The 20,328-nt window shown below is 40.4% G+C and overlaps 1 protein-coding gene and 1 long non-coding RNA gene across 10 annotated transcripts in view; one reads left to right on the top strand and one right to left on the bottom strand.

Annotated features, from left to right (window-relative positions):
- The window catches only part of RAD51B (RAD51 paralog B), a 470,288-nt gene that overhangs the window by 202,166 nt on the left and 247,794 nt on the right, over positions 1-20,328 (top strand). For 8 of the 9 annotated variants that reach the window (XR_010431327.1, XM_064658361.1, XM_064658356.1 and 5 more), the window contains exons 8-9: positions 7,497-7,593; positions 11,812-11,889. Coding sequence is in view for 8 of the 9 variants with exons in the window: in XM_064658361.1 (XP_064514431.1) it covers positions 7,497-7,593; positions 11,812-11,889 (175 nt within the window). In the remaining variant the exon portion in view is untranslated. The remainder of the gene's footprint in view (positions 1-7,496; positions 7,594-11,811; positions 11,890-20,328) is intronic. The other variant, XM_064658360.1, reaches the window with a different exon arrangement.
- LOC135415885 (uncharacterized) lies at positions 12,985-20,033 on the bottom strand. The gene is made up of 4 exons (XR_010431322.1): positions 19,843-20,033; positions 15,226-15,433; positions 14,512-14,680; positions 12,985-13,681 (listed from the first exon to the last, which is right to left on the bottom strand). It is a non-coding gene; the product is annotated as an uncharacterized LOC135415885 (long non-coding RNA).

The following is a 20,328-nucleotide window of genomic DNA, read 5'->3' as shown; positions in this document are numbered from 1 at the left end:
GGTGGCCGTCTTGGCCACAATGACCACGGAGTGATTGAGTTTAAAATTTGTTGGCAGAAGGAAAAGTGCCAGCAAATCCTCAACTCTGGTCATGAGGAGAGCAGACTTCAGGCTGCTCAGGGAATTAGTAAGTAAGGTCCCCTTACTTATTTTACTAAAAATATTTTCGCAGGTGCTGGGGTAGATCAGTGCTGGTCACTTTTCAAACATCACCTCCTAAGTGCACAGGAGCAGGCAGTTCCCAAATAGAAGTCAAGCAGGTGAGGCAGAAGACCAGCTTGGCTAAGCAGGGATCTTCTCTTGGAAATAAGGCAAAAAAGGAAGGTGTGTGCCCAGTGGAAGCAAGGCCAAGTGATATGGGAAGAATACGGAGATGCTGCTTGCTGCTGTAGGGAGAAAATTCATGTGGCCAAAGCTCAGCTGGAGTTGAAGTTGCCAGAAATGTGGGGGACAATAAAAAGAGTTTCTTCAAATATATTAGTGGCAATAGGCAGTATAGAAATATCATCAGCCTGTTACAGGGTGAGGAGGGTCACCTCACAAACAGGGACAGACAAGGCAGAGATGTTTAACACTTTCTTTTGCCATCTTCAACATGGATGATGGACCAAGGGGGTCTCAGTGCCCTGAACTGGAGGACCAGAACTGTGAGAATGATCAACTCCCAGTCGATCTTGAAATTGTGCAGGATCTGCTGTTCAAGCTGGATCCCTGCTAATCTATGGGGCCTGATGGGATTCATCCTGGAATCCTCAAAGAGCTGCTGATGTCATCTCAGAACCTCTCTCAATGATTTTTGAGCAGCCTTGGGAATCCCGAGAGGTCCCAGCTGACAGGAAGCTGTTGAATGTTGTCCCAGTTTTTAAGAAGGGCAAGAAGGAGGATCCTGGAAACTGCAGGCCTGTCAGTCTCACTTCAGTGTCTGGTAAAGTTATGGAGAAGATTATTCTGGGAGGTATTGAAAAACACCTGAAAGACAATGCAGTGATTGGTCACAGCCAGCATGGCTTCATGAGGGAGTAATCTTGCTTATCAAACCTGATTTCCTTCTATGACAGGGTAACCCACCTAGCTGATCAAGGGAAGCCAGCTGATGTAATCTTTTTGGATTTCAGTAAAGCTCTCAATACACTCTCTCACAGGATCCTTCTGGACAAACTGTCCAGCCCACAGCTGGATAAACACATCATGTGGTGGGTGAGCAATTGGCTCATGGTCAAGAACAGACGGTAACAGTGAATGGGGTGACATCAGACTGGTGACCTGTCACTAGTGGGGTTCCACAGGGCTCCATCTTAGGCCCTGTGCTCTTCAACATCTTCATAAATGACACAGAACTGGACTGGATACTAAGCAAGTTTGCAGATGATGCAAAACTCGGAGGAGCTGCTGACTTCCTCAGAGGCAGGGAGGCCCTGTAGAGACCTCAACAGATTAAAGGACAACCAATCAAACACCAACCATATGAAGTTCAACAAGGGAAGGTGCCGGATTGTGCACTTGGGATGGGTCAACTCTGGATGTATGTACAAACTGGGAAATGAGATATTGGAAAGCAGTGCCACAGAAAGGGACCTGGGGGTCCTGGTCAATGGCAAGTTGAATATGAGTCAGCAGTGCCCTGGCAGCCAGGAGGGCCAACCCTGTCCTGGGGGGCATCAGGCAAAGCATCACCAGCCGGTTGAGGGAGGGAATTGTCCCGCTCTGCTCTGCACTGGGGCGGCCTCACCTGGAATATTGTGTGCAGTTTTGGGCACCACAGTATAAGAAAGACATTAAGCTGTTAGAGAGTGTCCAAAGGAGGGCAATGAAGATGGTGAAGGGCCTTGAGGGGAAGCCATATGAGGAGTGGCTGAGGTCACTTGGTCTGTTCAGCCTGGAGGAGACTGAGGGGAGACCTCATTGCAGGTACCGATCTCTTCTCTCTGGTGACCAGTGACAGGACCTGAGGGAATGGCCTGAAGTTGTGTCAGGGGAGGTTTAGGTTGGATATTAGAAAGAGGTTGTTGGGCACTGGAACAGGCTCCCCAGGGAGGTGTCACAGCACCAAGGCTGACAAAATGCAAGAAGCATTTGGACAATACTCTCAGTCGCATGGTATGACTCTTGGGGATGGTCCTGTGCAGGGCTAAGGGTTGGACTTGATGATCCTTGTGGGTCCCTTCCAACTATATTAACAGCGTTGTTGACTTCTGGATTAATCACAGAAAAAGCAATGACCTGTCTAAAATATGAATGCTGTTTTCCTTGAGAACTTCTTTTTTTCATCTTTTTCCAAGTATCAGCACCTATAAAAAGTGGCAAAGTGATCAGAAGAGTAGGTTGTGGGGTTTTATAACATATCTAAAACTAGGAACTTGAAAATGTGTTCCCACTGTCTCTTTGTGTTTATCTCCAAGTTTTCTGACTAAGAAGGATTCTTCTTTTTCTCATAACATTTCTAATGGTTAGACAGGGTTATTTTACAATCTAAGTTTGCTATGCTGAAGTAAAGATTTGAAAAGATTGGGAAATTGTGTGGTCCATCATTTGTGTAGTATTTTAAGTAGTAGACTTTTTCTCAGAAAGGGTTTTGAAATCTGAATCTGAGTGAATTTATAAAGTGTTTGTAATTCTGTCAGAATTGGAAGTCTGAGGACTGTAAATTTTCACTTGTTAAATAACTAGCTTGACCAATGGCAAATGAATAGGCTCAAAGGTTAAAGGCAATGGTTCACTGAACTCCATAGCAGACTGCATGAGGCATGTTTCCAGTGTTACTGAGCTGTTTAGCTGACCTTTTCGTCTTTTTTCCCCCTCTTTTAGCAGGGGAGGGTGTTTTACATTCATGCACAGTCAATGACTAGAGAGGCCCTACACACTTCATTCATCACGAAGTAGAAACGGAAAGGAATAGCACAACTTCCTTACCTGTTGCACATGTCAGGACACAGCTGTATGTGTGGAGAGATGTGCTGTTTTTTATGACTCTTAGTGGTAATGAAAACATTTTGTTCCATTAGTTCATGATGGAAATAGGAGCTCCTCTTAAAATAGTATGTATTTTTAAAATACAATGCATTTTAAAATATTATGTATTTCAGTATTATAACATCAAAATACCATGTAGCAATATTCTCACTGTTGAGTGTTCTGCTGGAAGATAATAAACACGTGACTGGCTTTGAATCTCTTAAGAGGAAGCTGTTCTTGGCTGGTAATGATGTCCAGTATCTGTCAAAAGGAACCACAACAGAGGCAACTTTTCCTCACCTACTTAGCCTGAGGACTTGGCAGGTCTCTTGTACCAAAAAGGTTAAATCTGATCTAGTTCAGTGCAAGGCAATCTCTAGTAAGTCTGCCTGGAGTTGCCACTCCAGCATGTTTCCAACTGCTGTTTAGCAGTGAGAGATGGTTTCTTTCAAGTGTGGCATCTATCAGACCAAAGGGGGATACTCTAGCCTTCTTTTTGGTGGTTTTTAAGATATGGCATCATTAACATCAAAACTAGCATTGTAGTTTGTGCACGCATGTATGAAGCAATGTGTGAGACTCAGCAGATGCTGTCCATGCACAAATGTGATTACTCATCAGAAAGTCACACAGCTGTTTCACACCACATCTCCTTTGTCTGCCTATGTTTTTTCTCCAAATCACACACAAGTTTAACCATTCCCTCAGACACTTATTTGCAACTCTCTGAACACATCAAACCATTTCAAGGGATAGCAGAACAGAGTGTAAGGATATCTTTCAGGTTAGTGAAGGAGACTTTGGGGGGAAAATTATTTTCTTTAGATGTGCCACTGGAATCATGTGATACCAACATTCAGGACTTCAATTTGAATGCCTGTAGGACTGGGGACTGCTGAAAATGTAGAGTCTTGTTTAAACGGCACTTTTCACTGCCAAAGTGTTTGTGACCAAAGTTTTACTCGTGGAAAAATAAAGATGGCACTTTCCAGTAAGGGCACATGGTTGAAATTTTGACGATAGATATACACATTCAGAGGAGTTTGCTAAATCTGACTGGAGCAAAGGACCAGCATGTTTTCTTTTTTTAGTGACCCGCGGCTTGTTTGATCTAGTGAGAGTTTAGAGTAATTTGGATACTCTCAGAGTGAGGTTCAAACTGTATTATGGTAGGTACACAAAGATATAGGGATGTCTCTCTGTCTGTCTGTCTATCTATCTATCTGATAATAGGTGTAACTATACCTGATAGAAGAATTTTGCAGTAAGTGAGGCTGCAGAAGTGTGACAGGGAATTTGATACCAAATTTAGTGCTTAGCTAACAGCCTCTTGGCTTGTACTTATGGGAGAACTGAATCTCTATGTTGGTTCTGCAGGCTTGCAGTAATGAAGAATAATTTGCGGTTAATTCCGAAAGAAGCATTCTGTGCATGCATATGGCTTCGTCCCAGAGGAAGTGTGCTTATTCAAGATAGTATTTAAACATGTATTTAAGCAAAAGTTTAACTATCAGTGAAGTTATGGAGCCAAGAATATGCTGAATTCCCATCCCTACATCTAGAATATTAGTACTGAATAGTTATTGAAGGATACATCAAAAATTGAAATCTAAGTTCAGAAGCATAGCTTGAATTAAACATAAAGGGGAAGAAGATTTTCAGTCCTACAGCTAACAATGCTGTGGAGTTCCCAGTTAAAGAAGAGGGCAAAAATCTGAAAGATTTAGAAAAAAAGCAGTTGAAATATTTTTGTTGTTCATTTTTCTTTTGATTTTTTTTTTAAGCCTTTAGTTTCCTTTGAAAGAAAGCAATATGAAATATGGTATGCTTAGGTATTTTTTTCTATTAAAAATGTTCCTTAAGCTTCGTAATGTTTCTTTAAAATGTGGTGCATAAATAATAAAATACATGATGACACAGTACAGAGATTATCTTGGCAAAGCCTGGCGTGACTGAATCACAGAGCTTGATGCTTGTGAATAATGTGGTCATTGCAAAAGTGTGCCAATGAAAGCTTCATACCTCACCAGTACGTGTGTACAAGTTTGTTAGTGCATTCTGTTTCAGCACATTTTCTAGTACTGGATACCATGGATAACTGGCTTTTTTGACATGGTGAATACAAAGTGAGAATAGTTTCAAGAAGGAAGGGTCTCACATCCTATTCCTTATCCCTACTGACTCTTGGACGCCTACTCCTTTCCTTTGCCTTGAACCAGTTTTGGTGCTCAGTTTATCGCAAGGACGAACTAGCTCAATAAAATGAAAGATAAGTACCGTGGCAAGAATAAAGGAAAACATGACTTTTTTCTTCTTTGTTATTAAATTGAATCATTTTACCTTGATACCTTATGAACAGGACAGCCATCAGTGGCTGCAAGGAGTTGTGTGTACCAGGCCCTTCACTGTCTGCTTTTGGGTGCTTACAGGTGCGTGCAGCAGCTCAGGGGGAAAACAGCAGGGGGATGTAATGTGTTTCTTGTGTGTTTGCTGTTGGCAGTATTGCAAAGTGTACCTTAAGAACCTTAGCCAAGGTGTATGACCAAACAAGCCTGTTACTTACCATGTTTGTGTTCACTGCAGTCGTCATAAATGCCCAGTCCCAAAAGGCACACCCTGGGGTTAAGCTTGGCAGGGTGATCATGGCCAGCTGAAGTTTGTCCACAGCTTGTAGTCAATTGCGGAAGAGCATGAGGAGCATCCCTATGGAGTTCTAAAGGTCTTGAACTCCTGTTGAGTAGATGAAGATTTGACTTACCCACTTTTCAATTTAGTCCTCTTGATACAGTGCATAAAGCTCTGAGACACCATCGTGCTGTTTGCAAGCACAGATATGGGTGGGCTGATGTGAGCAGGGAGGTGGAGTTGTAGTCTTGGTAAAGGTCTCACACTCCAGCACATTGTTGGCAGCTCGTGTCATGCTGCCTGAAGAGGACATAATATCCCTCAGCACCATCACTCCAATTAGAACTCTGCGATCTCACACAGCTTACGTGGGATCTTGAAGTAGAAAAAGAAAATGAGGAGTGTGTTATATCATAATGCTGCAAGTGTTAGAAAGCAAGAGGAAGCCATCATCAGAGGGAGGGAGGAGCAATGGAGGGAAGAGCAGAGAAATTCCTCTTCCTTTTAGCAATGGTAAGATATTTATTCCAGTAGCATCCACAGAGTAGCATGTAGGATTCCTTTCTCTCATATTCCTGTGTCAAGTATAGCTGAAGACGGGCCATTAATTTCAAAGAGAGTTTGTTTGGAGCAGGGTCTGTTCTCAGTGCAAGTAGAAGGATCATTTTTCTTAAAAAAAAAAAAAAACAGAAATTTACTGTTATTGTGGATAGTGCAGCTGCTTAAAGATCCAAAGCATTATGAGATAATTGTGGTTTCCTATGCTCTTCCCTCTGTGGTGTTTGCAGTGTTTGCCTTAATGCTTTCTGTTACTAGAAAACAGTACATGTTTAAGAGCGCAAGAAACTGTTTATCCCTTGCAAGCATGTCAATTGCACACGTGCTACACTGAGTGGCTCAGCTTGTGCCTACCCTCCACCGGCAGGCACGGGGAACCCGTTGAACCCCATTCGCGATAGGGATCGGGGATTGCAATTCTTCCCCGTGAATGAGGAATTCCCAGTAAGTGCGGGTCATAAGCTCAGGTTGATTAAGTCTCTGCCCTTTGTACACACCCCAGGTAGGGGTTGGTCGCTTCTCCCAGGCAGCTATCAGTAAAACAGGAGGGCATGGTCTTAAGCTGTGCCAGGGGAGGTTTAGGTTGGATATTAGGAAGAAATTCTTTACAGAGAGGGTAATCAGGCATTGGAATGGGCTGCCCAGGGAAGTGGTGGATTCTCCATCCCTGGAGGTTTTTAAGACAAGACTGGATGTGGCACTTAGTGCCATGGTCCAGTAACCACAGCGGTGTTGGATCAAGGGTTGGACTTGATGATCTCGGCGGTCCATTCCAACCCAGCTGATTCTATGACTGCTCATGCTGTCAGAGGAGAGAACTGTGTAGGTACTACAGTCTGTTGTTTATCAGAATCTTGTGATCCTGCAAAACACTCAAAAATCCTCTTGTGTAGTGATAGCCCTGTGACATTTAGTAATTTTGCACTTCAGAGCAATGGGAGTGGATCCCTACAGCACCTCTCTGCATGGCATTTTGTTTCAGCCAAAGGAAGGAAATGTGTAAGTTGTCTGGAAATTACTAGGGAAATAGAATTCCTATTTGCCTATGAAGAAAATGGTGGTTTCTTGTAAGGAACATCAAATTGTTCATGGAAGATGAACAAACGATGAATGAAGCTCTTCAGAACAGTAGTTTCATTTTAGCTGGCTATATTTATCAACATCCTGTTGTTTAGTATTTCATCTTTTTAACAATATCCCTTTTCCTCCACTTCTTGCAAATATCTCTTTCAGTTGCAGATAGTTCTGAGTGTTGAAATTACCTGCATGCTATGCCTGGAGGATTCCAGTCCTGGGCTTTTCTCTGCCTTCAGTAGCTGTAAAAATTAATTTCCCTTCACCCTTTCCTTCTCTCTTTGCAGGTTATCTTGACAAATCAGATTACCACATCGCTGAGCAATGGCCCTGCGATCCAGGCAGACCTGGTGTCTCCAGCTGATGATTTGTCCCTGTCTGAAGGTAAGAGATCCCTCTATCAGAACTGAAACTCTACACTGACACAAATCCACACTGTAATTTGCAGCCTTCTGTTGATATACAGGGGTCTGAGAGAGTCGAGTTAGCAAGTCTTGCCTAAAAGAGTCTGGAAACAAAATTATTTTTCAGTTTCTCTGAAAATCCATTTATAAATAAAAAGCAAGTATGTGGACTAACTAGAAGGATCTGACACTTTCTGGAGCCTAAGAATGAATTTTTGAGCCATGTCAGTTCCTCAGTGTTGTACTGTCTTGCACATGCGTTTGAGTATTATTTTCTCAGTCTTCTGAACCTGCTGCAAGAGTAGATACACAGGCTAGGCTGCAAATTTCACCTTCTCTAATTATTATTAGTGATTCCAAAGAGAACCAACTGGTCAGAAAAGAAGGAAAGCAAATACTCGGTCCTGTCTCTTGAATTATGCTTGTCTGGTTTTCAAGTACAGTGCCTCAGACTGCATCTCTATGTTGTGTGAATGTAATAGGAGGGCTTTTGTGATGCCATATATTATTTTACATCTTCAAGTTTGTTTTTTCTGCACAGAATTAGAGGCAGGCATGCTCTTTTTGGGTACTAGTGAGGACTCAGTGTACTAGGAAGAAAAGTTAATTCTAAATCAAGATTTGCAAAGTAATATAATAAGTTCAGCTTTCCCCACTTGCAAAGAATAGTTAGAGTACCCTCAGTCAGGGACAGATGCAAAAAGTTTGTTATTTAGAGTTCAGTTCATGCATAGACCCAAATGTATGATGTAAAGCAATGTTTCTCTTTCCTGCAAAGACGTGATAATTGCATGTGGACTTTCCACTTTGTATAACATGCGTATTTCTGCTCTTTCTCTCCTTGCTGCACTTTCTGATGATTCTGATCAGCTTATCTGTGTTCTAGTTGATCACAAACCCTCTTAAGCTTCTCTGACTTAACACAAGTACAGCCTGGTGGCAAAAACAACAACCAAAAAAAGTGGTTAAAACTGACATTACTTCTGCAACTCATTTCAGTGGACAAGAGAAAGAGGTTGAGGATAGGTTAAACAGAGTGTCAAAGAGTAGCAAGTAACTTCAGTGCAATGCCTTAACACTGATTGCTGGGTTTACTTCATAATTTGTCAATAGGAGCTTGGTAAAGCACGGCTCATTAAATCATTTTGAAATTGCGCTTGTAGCTGTGGTTGGCTCTGTCCCTTGACAAAGTATCTCTGAAGTTCATTGCTTGGATACTGCTCCTTACCTCTGTCAGAAAGAGTTGAAATTCGGTTACTAGATTTGGAAGAGGAAGGCATAATTTTTCACCTTTATGATTTCTTGGCATGAAATTGTGCATCATCTCATTAAATGCTCTTGATCACAGTACTTGTGGTTTTCCTTGTCTTTTAGAATTGCTATGTATGAACTTTCTCTGAAAAGAAAGGCGTAGCTGACTCTGAAGTTGAAGTAATAACAAAATATGTTCTCAATAAAACATATTTTCGTCCCGTGGTTAAAATATTTGAAGATACTTTGGAAAAAAGCATGGAGAAGTTGCAGTCTTTCTAAATTTCCCAGCAAATATGAAAGATTCTTAGTCCTGAAATCAGGACTATGCAAGAGACGGTATAAAGATTTTTGTAGCAGTTACAGGTTATTAATGAAGCTATCATGTCTTTAGTTGCTATCATGTTTTAGTTGCCTAAACTACCACCATTATTTTTCAGCTTTTAACCCAAGAATGAGTTAAAATGTGTTGGTGCTGTGTGTGTGTTGTATTATTTTGTTGCTCTCATTCCTTGTTTTTAATTAAGGATCTGAAGTGGTAAAATGAGCCAGCATCATAGTTGCTGAAAATGGAAATTTTTGTTTTGCCACAGGACAAGAACAGTACAGTCAGTAGCAGTGCAGGCTCCTTCAATAATTCAAGTTTTATCAAGGGATAAAGTGCACAAAGAGGATATGTTGCAGGGTCAGGGATAAGAGGGCAGATTTGTGACTGAGTTCTTACGTCATTGTTCCTTGTCACTCATCACCAACTAAAGCTGAATTTGAACCAGTGACCTAGATGTGAAAGGACCCATAACACATTATTAGTCCTGTAAGCAACTCAGACTACTTGGTTTGTGTATGTCTGATAATGTTGTTTTAATCCTATCTGAAATCAGAGTCCAGTCACTGTAAATGGTTTGCTAAAAGGGTAATCTTTCTTAGGGAGAGGCAGAAATGAAAATTTCAAACTGAATGTGCTATTAGAATGAAGTGGAATGTTACAGTGTCTTTTGGTTTTGCTTCTGATTGTGCTTGAGAAGAGAATTGCTTGGGTTATGTGTTAGATTAGTCAAGAAACCAAGAAAGCTGTTCATCTGATGTGTGACAGAAAGTTAATCTGATGAACAAGCTGAAAGGACATGGTCAAGCTGTTTCAGGCTCAAAGGTTGTCTTCTGTAGAATTGTAATCTAGTGCATGAGAACTTGTGTCCTAAAAATATGTTAGGTTTTTATGAGAACATTAATGGCTTTGTAAAAGCAGTGCTGGCTGTAAAATCCCACCACTTACGTACCAGTATAAGAATTCATGAACTGTTTGTTGGTAATTTTTGTAGGAAATGATTATGTCTAGCTAAATTCCCAGATCTGTGCATACTTCTGCTTCAAGACAGATAAAAAAATGCTTAGTTTGTTACAAATTAAAGTGATGAATAAAACACAAAAGTTTCTCTGCCCATGGTCTGAGCTCTTGCATTCATTTGGCCTTTACATACTTGCCAGATTATCATCTGAAGGAGTTAAGACTAATAGTCCAGCTCCAAAATTCTCAGAGATGTAAGGCTGTCGCTTCTTCCCTGGGAAGCAAACTCAGTTTCTACTTGTTACTGCACCATTCTTACATAGCCATCTCTCAAACCATGTCATCACAGGAGATAGACTGGAGGATGATTGTGAACACTGCTCTTTCACTTTCACTCTTGCTTTATGAAATAGTCTCTGTTTAGCTCTTCTGGTCAGAGACAATTTCCAGTTTGAGAAGCCTTAAAGTTGTTTTAGATTGCAGGGGTGGTCAGACAAGCCCAGGACTATCACAAGAACTAATGCTTTATTACTTAAACATAAAAAGTAGCTCTTACCCGATTAAAATTTTTTTTTAATAATTAAAAAAAATAGATTTAAGCTGCATTAGGCTAAGTGAACACTAGAAAGGGAATGTAAACATACAGAGCAAACTATTTTGCATGACTGTTAATGGATATTTTTAAACAAGTTATCTGTGGCTGTGACTGTACTATTTTTGTTATTTTCACATGAATAAATTTTACCTAACGTAAAAAGTCTTTAGAAATTAATTCTAAGCCTGTGTGTTAGAGTGCTAGCTGGACAGGGAAATTTGTGTGTTTCATTTGTGTGCTGCAAAGAGATAAGACAGTATGACCTACTTGAGGTTCCTTCTAGTCCACCAGTGCCTGTCTTATTAATATATCTGCCAGCTGCAAGCTCTAACTTCCTCTCACAGACATAAAAACCAAACTCAGTCTTTCTTGGAAAAAGCTCAGGAGTGTGTTGGTATGAACAAGAACAGTATCCCCCTCACAGCATGTACAAAGTGTCAAGCAAAAAAATGAATGCTGTCTTGGGCTTCTTCAGTCTCAGCTAGTACTTTCAGATATTTGTTTGAAAAAGTCAGAATTATTTTGTGTTTAAAATTGTCTGTAAACTTGTGCTAGCTCTGGGGAAGCCAGTGTTCAGTCTTCTGCCATTTGTGCTCATCAAGCAGTTTGTCATAGCATTGTATATTTTTAGTGCACAGTGTGAGCAATGAGTTTAGTCTGACCTTTTCAACTTTGTTGCTCTGATCTTGAATTCTTTTAAGCTGTTGAGCAGAAGTAGGCTTTCGTGTTGTGGAGACTGGAGAAAACTAAGCTGCCATAATATCTCCCACCCACAGGATTTTCCTACTTTAGCTTAGGAGCAGAAGATCTGAAGCTGGAATCTTTGGCTTCTCTTCCTTGCTTTGCCCTTGATTTCTAGTCATATTGTGATTAAATTGTTTTATTCTTCAAGCCTCAGTTTACCATTTTTTAAAATTTGGGGTTATATTTTTATTCTTCAGCTTTTTTTTGCTTTCTTAATATTTCAGGGTATTCCTGGGGGAAAATAATGAGTTGACCTCTTCACCTCAGAGTAAGATCAGTTCTGTAGTTTATTACTTCTCTCTCTTCAAATCCTCTTCTTTCAGTCGTGGTGCCAAATGGAGTGAAAACACTGAAGGAATTATCAAGTGAACTGAGGAGCCCCCAGAGATCAGAGGCTGTTGGTTGGTTTTGGTTTGTTTATTTATTGATTTATGTGTGCACTTAATGCTTAGGGTTGGATCTGCAGGTGACTTAATTAAAATAAAAAAGAATATCCTGTGAGAACATAAACTTACCTGTTTTGCAGGAACTGTGAGCTTACAGATCAAGCAGCTGTTAAAAAAGTTTCTAAAACACTTCCTCCTTGTAGTTTTAAAGCTAATGCAGAATAATGCATGTCCTAGTGAAATGCTCCAGCATGATATGAATTTAATTGTTGTGGAAATTATCATAACACTTTGGCATGTTTTAGGGCTTTAGTGTTTTAGCTGAATGCTCTGTAAACTGATTGCAGCCTGGTTTACACAATTTTGCTTGAAAGAGAAAATAGTTTGTCTTGGATCATTGAAGCAGTATTGTTAGTTAATTATAATACATTTTTAATAGGACAATTCATAAATTAATATCCTAACATTTTAATATGAATCCACTCTGACTTTCTGAGACCCAAGTATTTGGAAATACCTACTAAAACCCTTTAATTTTGTTACCATTATATAATCTCTGTCGAGGTCACTGGGCATGTAGAAACTCAAGAACCGTGTGGCATGGTATATGTAAAGTCTTTTGACTGTGACCCCTCATGTGGATCCTGTGAAGCTTAATGAATTTTAAATATGCAAAAGGCAATGAGTACAAATAACACTAATGCTATTGCCAGATGATTTGGAAGATGAATTCCAACAATTACACCATGTCTGTGCATACTAAAGAGTAAATTTCCCAACTGAGACTAGTGTGCAGGTGTGAATCCTAAAGGCTAAAGCACATGCCTGAAAAGGTAAAGAGGGGACCTTATCAATATGTTTAAGTATCTGAAGGGAGGGTGTCAAGAGGATAGAGCCATGCTCTTCTTTGTGGTGCCAAGCATTAGGACAAGAGGCAACAGGCAGAAACTGATGCACAGGAAGTTCCATCTGAATATGAAGAAGAACTTCTTTACTGTGCAGGTGACTGTGCATTGGAACAGGTTGCCCAGAGAGATTGTGGAGTCTCTCTCACAGGAGATATTCAAGAACTGTCTGGATGCAATCCTGTGCAATGTGCTCTAGGATGACTCTGCTTGAGCAGGGAGGTTGGACCAGATGACCCATTGTAGTTCCTTCCAACCTTGCCTGTTCAGTGATTCTCTAATGGAGTTCTCTTCTTGGTTTATGGCTTATGAAGGTAGGGAAGGGCTACAATATAGCATATGCCTTCTACAGTTATAATGATACACGGAAGTGTAGTGAGATTTACCTCTGTGTTTGCTTTGATATTAATTACTACTTCTCACCTGATGGTTTGGTTGCCACTTAGGCACAATGCCAGCTACCCTCCTGTGATGGGACAGAACAGCTCCATGAGCCACAGGATTCTGCCTCCAAGTCTGAGCCTTGGGCGTTGTGACTTTAGTGGCAGAGTTGATAGAATTATTTAACTCACTGCTTCTCGTTCATGTGAGCTCAATAATGGAACAGCTGGAATTGTTTCTTTCTAATCCTTTATTTTGGTGCTGGACTTCATGTCTCAGCTGTCTTTTAAGAAATTGTTCCAGCATAGACCCTGTAACCCACTTCACCAGCCAACAGTGCTGTGGGAAGCCTTTTATTCCTTCAGTCTGTTCTGTCTTTGAGTTACTTCTCCAGCTTCAGACCTTTCATGATAAAGATTGTTAGCCCCACATACTCTCGAAGGTGAGAAAGGAGCTTATCTTCCTTCACCTGCTAGAAGTCAACACAGTCCATCTACTTCAGGGCGGGTAAACAGTGGGCACTGAAAAAAAGGGGTGACCTTGATAAAATTCATTAATACATGTGGGAGGGAAAAATGCACCTCCTCAAAATACAATTTGATTCTTGTGCTTCCACTGTGTTTGTGTTTCTTGTAACTCTGTGCTCTTAACAGTAGTAGAGTCTGCCCCCCAGTGCTTCAGTGGAAAGAAAAAAGCCTTTCTGGTTGTTGAGAATGCCACAAGGAAGTGCACCATCGTTACAGGGCCTGGAACAAATGATATTAACCATTAGGGGAAATGATACTGTGATTGTTTCTGCACGAGGCAGGGTTGCGGTGGTATATGGAGCAGTTAGATTTCACAATAACAGTGGTCATGTTAGCCTGTACTAATTTTGATGCTATATTTCACTAAGTGGGAAGTAACGACATAATAACATCTAGCCAAATTTTAATGGCTTTTTAATCAAAAGATAAGTCTCTCAGTAAAACATTGTTACAGAGACTGTATGTGTCTATGGAAATGTCAAGCTGAATGACATGCATAATCACTTGATATAGACTATGGAAAGGTTGAAAACTGTCAGCAGGAACACTCAAAGACCTCTATATATCAGTTTAAGAGAATCTCCATTCATCATTTCCTAATTGCTATGATGAGAGAATACAAAGTTTTACTGCTTTGTTGTGGTTTCTTTCTGAAGACGTGATATGACTTACAACCATTAATCAACAATTTGTAATCCAGAAAGCCTTCAGGTACATTTGCTGGGAATCACTCATCTATGTAATTAGAAGCACGATAACAGAAGTGATTACAGTCATAGTTGAGTGGTTAGGAGTTACCACCTCTCAGCTGCTAAGTAACTTACCTCGGCTGAAAAGAAGTGCACTGAGTACGTGTTACACCTTCCAATGCAAAGTAGAATGGGTTTGCATGAATCCTGCTGCACACACCAGTTTATTCCTGTGTTCCTGTAACTGCAGTAAGCTTGAGAGCATGTATGTGTCAGTCAGTGAGTTTCAGTGGATGGCATATATCTGTAAAGCATTGTAGCAAGATTGCAGTTGATCATTTCCTTATGCCCTAAAAATGTTTAAAAATAAGATTAACTCCTTCTACAGTGTGGGTGAATAATGAACTTTTTCTGTGGTCCTGCAAATCAGTGGTTCAATTCAGAAAAATGAGACATGGTTTGGCTCTAAATTCCTTCTACAGTCCTGCATTGCACTTCAGTGTTGGTGGAACTGCTCTATACTAATTTATCTTTCAAATTACATTGTAAAAAATGAATTCAAGGGTAGGAAAGAGCTAAACAGCGCTTGTCCCTGTGCACAATGACCAATTAAATTCTGTCTTAACTCACTGTGGATTGTCCTTAAATCTGTACAGAGGTTGAGGAAAAAATATTAAATTAATATTTATCATTGAGTAGCATTTAGTCCCATTTCTTCTGGAGTTTTATAGTACCAGCAATGGATCTTTCTTCTCATAGAACTGGGAAGGGATCAGAAGGATTTTGATTTATGGGAAAACATAACTATGGGAATCATATTTGGGGCATTACATGAAGCATATGGCTCACCTGCAGAACTTGAACCAGTTAGAAGTGACCCTGGGTGCAGTGTTATGCCAAAAGGGAAGGCGAGGGTGAAGGGACAGAGGATACTTTTAGAGTCAGTTGCCTGTGTTCGAGTTGCAGTTCCAGCTGGATTTCCTCTGGGTTTACTGCAGGATGTTTGAAAAACTGGCTCCTTGTTAATCTCAGGCAGCTTCTGTGATTGATGATTCCCCTTAATCGTAAAAAGAGCACATGGGTGTTTCTGCTTAATTTGTGTCTATTTCCTGCTTTATTATTGTAATAATGATTTATTGTCTTAAATTATGGAAGTTTTATAACCTCTTAGCCTTTTTTGGAGGTTGAAACTGGGCGCTCTGGCATGTGAATGAACTTCTTCCCAGTGGCAGTCTACTCCTAAAATGTTACATTCAAACCCAAACATAACATGATAATAAAAGACAGTATATAGTTGGTGCATTACCTCTTAATTTAATTGAAATAGGGAGCCTTGAGTATGAGCAGATTTTGCATGCTTCACAGAGACAAAATTAATCTAATCTGGATTTTGCTAGTCTTCTCATAATATCAGTTATACTAAAAAATAAAATTAAGAAATATTTGGAGAAAAGCAACCCAAGTGGTCACAGTGCAGTACAGAAAGATGGGTGAAGAAATGGTAGAAAGAGGAAATGCCTGGAGCTTAACTAAAGGAAGGCTATGTTTACATTAATTTCTGCTCTCCTAAAATGTCCTGCTGTTGCTCCAGTCTTCTAGGCAAGCCACAGTCTACAGAAGATTCCTGCATGAGCTGGTGCTTAACTACTGCCAGAAAGGGTAAAAAAGACAATGGCTCAAGTATGAATAGCTGCACTATTAACAATGGAAAATTTGTCAGGAAAAGGCAAAACAGATGCTACTGCTGGGTAAGCAGCCATGATTCTTTGGGAGTAATTTGAGCCAGTCTGATACCTGGCAGGGGAGTTGTTGTTTCAGGATGGCACATGGATATGTAAGGCAGTAGTTTGGGCATGTTTTAGCTGACTATCCGGAAGTTGTTTCTGAGCGTGAAATCTGTTAGACCAGCTGTTCCCAAATGGTTTGTGTTTGTGCCCCTGTTTCTGGTGGTGAACTCACCCCAGCCAAGCTTGCGACCCCAAATACTAACATAAACAATCACATCTCTGTCAGTCTTGTGACCCCACTCTGTGTGGCTGTGACCCTGCTGGAGGTTACAACCCCTGGTTTGGAAATTGTTGGGATAGACTGTCAAATAGTCCTGCTGGGGGAGCACTGATATGCCTCATCCAGGCCAGGATCATCACAACAAATGCCTTCAGATCTCACAGTAATTTGTAGGTCCCTGCCACTAGTTCGAGACTGCAGCTTATTAGAGCTGACATGTCACTTTGGTACATCAGGAACATCTTGGAGATCAAAAGGTCATAGTCCTCCCACGCTGCCGCAGTCTTTCTTCATGGACGTGCCTCTTCGTCTTGCTTCTCCGTCAGCTGGCTGGCAGCGAGCCCCGGCGCCTTCATGGCGTGGCTGATTCGGCCACAACTGCTGGATGTGTACCAGCTGCAAGTTCTGCCCCAAGCCAGCCTTTTCAAAATGGTTCTCCCTGAATACTCCTTGCCTTAATGAAGGGATTGATGTCTATCTCTCTCTGCTGAAATAATCAAAAGCTGTATAGGGAACTGCTAGTGGAGGTGGGCTGAGCTTTCCTCTATATTTTTGTAAAACTAATCCTGTTATTCATATACATGTACATATGAACACAGTCATACAGATGTGGGATGCTGATGGAGAAATAAACAGAAGGTTTGTGTGATTGCTGGTGTAGTCTGCAAAGACTAGGGTCTTTGATAAACCATGCAAACAGTCTCCTTAACATAAAATGCTAAGTTACAGATGTCCTAATTAGAGATCTGATTCTTAAGCTTTGTTCTTTTTCAATTTTAAATGGATTTTGTGAACAAAAATGAAAATAGATTTCAAATTTGCTTTTTTGAAAGCATTTGTTACCATAATTTAAAGTAGTAACATTTAAATAGCTAACTGATAATTCAAGGCCATTGACTTCATAGTTTACAGTCATGGATATTTGACAGTGGCGCCGTTACGTAAATCCAACAAGGGGAGGAGCCTGCAACAGATAATTTATTTGAGGCACATTTTTGTCAATAGATCCTGGAAATTGCCAATGATGACAGGAAGGAAAGAGGATGAAAAATATCATTTAGATAAAAACCTGCATTGCATAAAATTAGCCCAGAATTCAGTCAGTGTAAGTCTTGTGTCAGAGCTCTGTGTGGAGTGCTTTGTTTAAGGATGTTGCTGGACTGGTTTTCTGCTAGGCAGGTGCATAGAAAGCATTACACTAAATATGAGAACAGCAAAGTCAAGTTGTGGAGTGTGTAAGCCACTCAAGAAAATAGAAAATCTTATATTACAGGCTGGTTACTGCACATGCCACTCCCAAATGAAAAAATTGTTTGAAACATCGTCTGTAACTTGATTGTCCCTTAAGCACTAGTTACGTGTCAGAAAATGGAGTCTCCTTCATCTGTCCAGGTTGGATTTGGTGCACAAAGAAGCATATCCAATTCATAGTACCTCTTAGGTAATCAGATTAATATTTCCTGAACTGAATTTACCCTTTTGATACTGAGTCTTTCATATGCCATGTTTCACATATCACGTTCTGTTGAAGCTCTGCGGCTTTTCAGTAATTTCCTTGAAATCTATATGTGGTATGTCTGCCCTCTTTTGAGCTGTTCTTGGGACATGCATCAATTAAATATGTTTCTGGCACTCTCTTAATGGCATAGTTTCCTTGGGGTCAAAAAGTGCTCCAAAAACTGAGATAATTTGTTTAATTTAAAAGCAAAAGGGTATGGAACTACAATTTCAGGCTTCAACATCTATGTTCCTGTAGCTTTGAAGGACTGGGGAAAAAATCTTGATATCTTACACACAAAATAAATAAATTTTTGAGTTCTTAAATATCTGATTTCGTTCAGATTTTTGCTTCCCTTGCTTACCTTTTAATTTTCATTCCATTTTTTAAATGGTAGATTTTCAACTTGTCAAATTTCACTGTTTGTTGGTTTTGCTTAGCAAAACAGAAGGCTGGATTTTGTTATCTGGGTCTAAGGAAGAACTGTAAGTGATGAAGGATGGTTCTTAATTAAAATTAATAAAATACCAATCTGAATACAGAATTCTGTTTTAAGTCATTGAGGCTTTTGGCTCTAGGACATTCTGGGAATGTATACTGTATAGGAGTTCCTATATTTTTTCAAGTACACTGAAAGTAGAGGTACATAAATTACCATGTTCTACCAGATCGCTCCAGTAAGAGTCATTCTGTGCCTCAGATATCTTTTAACCTGCATCTGCAGTGGTGTTTCCATTGAGATTTTTGAATCAAGTCCTCAGTGATCTTTGCTTGCTGCATGTTTGTTCATTTTGTGGGATGGTTTTGATGTGCACCAACTAGAGAACTTTTATAGGAAATTAAACAAGATCCGGTAGTGCTCAAAGCCATCGTGAAGGCAGAAGAATCTAAGCTAACGGCTGGTCATCAAGCCACAGTCAGAGCAGGGATGTTCTCACCAGAGCAAGTGAGTTTGGAACAGAACAATGATGCACTTACAGGGTAGCTGTAGGGGGATCAACACCAACTCTTTCGGTCATCTGACACTGTTGTGCCAAATTATTCGCTATCGGGGACTTGCTTCTTAAATAAAAATATAGAATGTTTTCTCTTGTGTGTTTTATGTAAGTCAGGCAATACAGACCACTTCCAGAGATCAGTAGGAGGGGTTACTAATAAGCCGTAATGCCCACTGCTGACTTGTGGTTACTGAGCTCAGGTAATGCTTGATTACAAGAAACAAGAGTATGCGTTTCAGCAGGGTAACAGCTCAAATCCTTGCTGGTAGGATTTGACAAGCTCGTCTGTGCTGAAGCCTGAGCTGCCGTGTCTTTTATTTACTGTTGTTTATGCTATGAAATATGACATTTTGCCTGCCCTTGGCCTGTAGTCACATCTCAGCTGCAATAAGCATATGCCCCAATGCCAAGTTCCTGGATCTGGTCATCCTCAGCATCTGCTGATGAATGATCTTTCATAAGTCTCACCCACCTCCCTTTTTCCTTGCTATTTCCTCTGTTTTAACTTCAAACTGATAATGTTGATGTTCCATTTTAAGACTTGAAACGATGGCTGTTATGTTTGAGAGTTATGTTACCCACTGAAAACTGGTACTCGCTGAAGGACAAGTGACTAAGAAGATGGGCCTTTTAAGCTTTAGAAGTCTGTAAATCTTTTCTTGTTAATGTTCGGTTGGAATGAAGTTTAGGATAAACTTTAGTGCTTTCAAGCTAATATAGTACCTTGTCAGTGACCAAATCTGAATCTCAAGGGGAAGAGTTCACGGTGGTTCAGGTTAAATGCCAAAAACCTCATGTTCCTTGGAGTCTTTAGTTTGTTCTGCTGACTGTTCACCAGAATCCTGCAAACTAGCAAAGACTGGTCACATTATTTTCCTCCAGGTTAGTATGAGGTAACTCCAAACAGCATGGGATCAACCTGTCAAGTCCTTAATGGCCCTAGAGTTTATTGTCATGGCTTACGGTCAAAACCTGCCCAGTTCTTCTTTTCCTGAGGGTTCATCTGCTTCTTAGTCACCACTGTGATGGTCATGTGAGCTAGCATGAAATGAGCTGTTGAGATCCAGAGGGTTCCAGCAGCAGATGAGTCACAGAGGCAGAGGTCAGTGCAAGCTCATCTTTCTAGTATTTACCACCCACAGTGTAAATATATCCTGAGATGAACCTGCCTTCTGTTTAAATGAAGCATCTTTTGTCTAGATGAGAAGATCCTATGTGTGAGAAGAGGCTCTGTCACCTTAATGCCATTCTAACAGAGTAAAGGACTTTGAAAACTTATTCTAGTGAGCTGTGGATTTCCCTTAAGTAGAGATACCTTGTTTTCCTCAGTTTTTTTAAGAAGATATTTGACTGCAGCAGGCTGAATAGTAATTTTGAGCAAGTTGAAGTCACATGGAATAGGGTAGGGTAGCTCTGCCCATGCGATATAGATCAATTTTGAGTTTATTA

Source organism: Pseudopipra pipra, chromosome 6 (assembly GCF_036250125.1).
Source record: "Pseudopipra pipra isolate bDixPip1 chromosome 6, bDixPip1.hap1, whole genome shotgun sequence".
NCBI classification, from domain to species: Eukaryota; Metazoa; Chordata; class Aves; order Passeriformes; family Pipridae; genus Pseudopipra; species Pseudopipra pipra.
Note: the sequence above shows the minus strand (reverse complement) of the source record. Positions and strands in the feature narration are given on the sequence as shown.